The sequence below is a fragment of the Octopus bimaculoides genome, chromosome 10 (assembly GCF_001194135.2).
Source record: "Octopus bimaculoides isolate UCB-OBI-ISO-001 chromosome 10, ASM119413v2, whole genome shotgun sequence".
Lineage (NCBI taxonomy): Eukaryota > Metazoa > Mollusca > Cephalopoda > Octopoda > Octopodidae > Octopus > Octopus bimaculoides.
Window position 1 is genome coordinate 86,713,643 of NC_068990.1, and position 2,876 is coordinate 86,716,518.

The window sequence follows — 2,876 nt, forward strand, 5'->3', positions numbered from 1 at the left end:
TATATATATATATATATATATATATATATATATATTTATATCTGTGAGTATGTAGGGTTTTGTTTATATCTCGATGACTTTTGTACAAAAGAGATGCAATGTTGTCCTCGATGTACTAACAAATAGGTTCGTCATGGCTTGAATATTTTAATCATATGTTTGTTTGTTTGGTGAGCTCACCTGATGTAAAACAACAACAACAACAACAACAACAACAATCTCAGTGATACCCTCATGAATATCACTATCTTCTCTGCCATATATCTCTGTTACGTTGACGTTCGAATTTGTTGACTACAAGTTACTGAAAGCTATGTTCTGAACTCCTTGAAGATTACTTTTCTTAACAGTTGACGGGTCGACTACCTTGGCCTGCCTGCTTATTGCGGAATCCGGAGAAGGTCCCCAGTCAGCTGCTGGGGTTACAATGGCTTTCAATGACTGCAAAATACGAAAAAAAGAACAATTATTAAACACAAGAAAAGAAAAATATATTTAAAATAAAAAAATGTCAACAATATAACACGACCACTTTTTGTATGAAATGGCTACATAATTGATTGAATTGTTCCAGTGCATCACTGGTACCTGCTTTGTGTTTTATAGAATTTCTTGGTTACCGGCGAGTCGAAGGAATAGGGGACTTTAAAAGAATTTGGAAGAAAACATGTAACGAGAAAGTTGAAAATCAATTCTACGAACTCTAAGTCTGTAGAGCTAGGAGAATCTTCGATCGACCAGTTGTAGATTCTACACTCAACCGGATCCACGTCGTCAGCTGTGTCACCATTCTCGTAATTTTTAGGTCTACACCTACGGATCAAATGCGTTCACTCCTCCCCCTTCGACTGTCCACATTCACATCAAAACACAGTGAATAGACATTTCAAAGTTACTCTTGTCTAATTCATTGCATATGTCAAATCTGTTCTCACATCAATTGCGCCAATTGCACCACAAGAACTACCGCCCATAAATCCCAAAACAAAACCATCTAAAATTTTAACTGTATTTCCACCAACTTTATACACTCTACTACATGCACGTTCTGCGATATGTCCGATATATTGGTAAAACAGACTGTCACTTGGGAGTTCCCTTCCGCGACAACCGTCACTTCGTGTTCTAACGCACACCAGAACTCATAGCTCACTATTTCAAAACACCTGACAACTCCATTAACAACTTGTCGGTATCCGGTAATTCTGCAAACTCGATATGGCCATCACCATCTACCACTTCAGGAAATATAAAGTACAACACATTGTCTTCAGGTACCTGTAAGCATGCACGTATATTTGTTTGTGTGACTATTCGGACAAGCAGGTTAGTTTCCACCAATCATATGTGTGGATAGATCCACATATTTTTGTGTGTAAGTGTGGAAATATTCGAGTTAACAGGTTAATTTCAAATATGTTTATGTAGAGACACGAATGTTTTCAGCATTATTGAAAAATTGTTAACATAGCCCCAGCTGAAACCCAAACATCTTTCACTAAGCAAATATCAACTCCTTTCGTCTCATTTTTACTTTCTTTTCACCACCGACACCACTTTTACCTAATATGTCTTCGATTCCGTCTCCTGCCACTTTTATTTCATAGATTCTTAAAAAAAATAAAGAAGCATTCTTTATACTATTTTCACGCAATTCTTTATTATTTCCATTCTTCTAATGTAAGCCAAGAAAAAAGTTTCGAACTCTCTGAAGAGGGATTTTTCTGAAAAGTTTTAAACTCTTCTTCTAACGATATACGATATTAAAAATATATTTATAGCTTGCCAATAAAACAAAAGCTTGCCACCCTGACAGCCATTAGTTTCCTTGGATTCTGTTATTTCTATCTGATATTATATTTAACCATAGATTCAATGAGGAATACATGTTTACATATAAACAAAGCGAATCAATATAAAGTGTATGTACTGTGAAAGAAATCTCTATATCTCAATATATCGATTTTTACTGATGTAACGATTATTAACTAGGTTATCGGAGATTCAGGGATGACGTGATTGGTAGCACATTTAACGCATAACAAACTGCAACACGTAGCTATAGATACATTGCTGTTGTTGAATCGCCCGAGGTCTGACCCGACCAAGTGGACATATAATAGAAGGCATTTGATCAAACCGTCATTTTTCAGCCATCTTATTTTGGTCGCTATTATAGAACGCGTTCAATTATATATGATATGAGACGTTGCACATTGAGCAAACTATAGGCGGGACATTATCAATGACCAGACTATAAACGGCTACCTTTACTGGTGAAGCTCAACAGTTCTAAACAGTAACACCAGTGCATAGTATTGATTTACCATATCTTTATCAGTATTATTTCAGTGACTTGGTAGAATCGTTAAAACTTTTAATAAAGTACCTGTGAACATTTATTTTCTCTTCTAGAATCGTTCTGTAACCAATTTTACCTTCCGAAGTAATACAGTCAGTATAATCAACTATCAAATAAGTCATTCTTATTGCTTATCTCTCGTTAAGGTATATGAATTCCCTTCCTTTTAGCAATAATTTTTTCTCTTCCTTCTGTCTTGGGCATTCGGTGGCTCATTGCTTCCGTACGGGATTAAATATTTCTTCTTCTTCTTCTTCTTCTTCTTCTTCTTCTTCTTCTTCTTCTTCTTCTTCTTCTTCTTCTTCTTCTTCTTATTATTATTATTATTATTATTATTATTATTATTATTATTATTATTATTATTATTATTTATTATTATTATTTTATTATTAAGCCCGGTACTTATTTTATTGGCCCCTTTTGCCGAACCGCTAAGTTACGGGGACGTAAACGCACCAGCATCGATTGACAAGCGAGGTTGGGCGGGGGACAAACACAGAAACACAAATACACA

General features: G+C 35.3%; 1 protein-coding gene across 1 annotated transcript in view; it reads right to left on the minus strand.

Annotated features, from left to right (window-relative positions):
• Positions 1–46: 46 nt before the first annotated feature.
• Positions 47–2,876, minus strand: part of LOC106869938 (sodium- and chloride-dependent glycine transporter 1) — an 89,950-nt gene continuing 87,120 nt past the window's right edge. Inside the window, exon 15 of the mRNA XM_014915875.1 lies at positions 47–441. Coding sequence (XP_014771361.1) covers positions 295–441 — 147 coding nt within the window. The 3' untranslated portion in view covers positions 47–294. The remainder of the gene's footprint in view (positions 442–2,876) is intronic.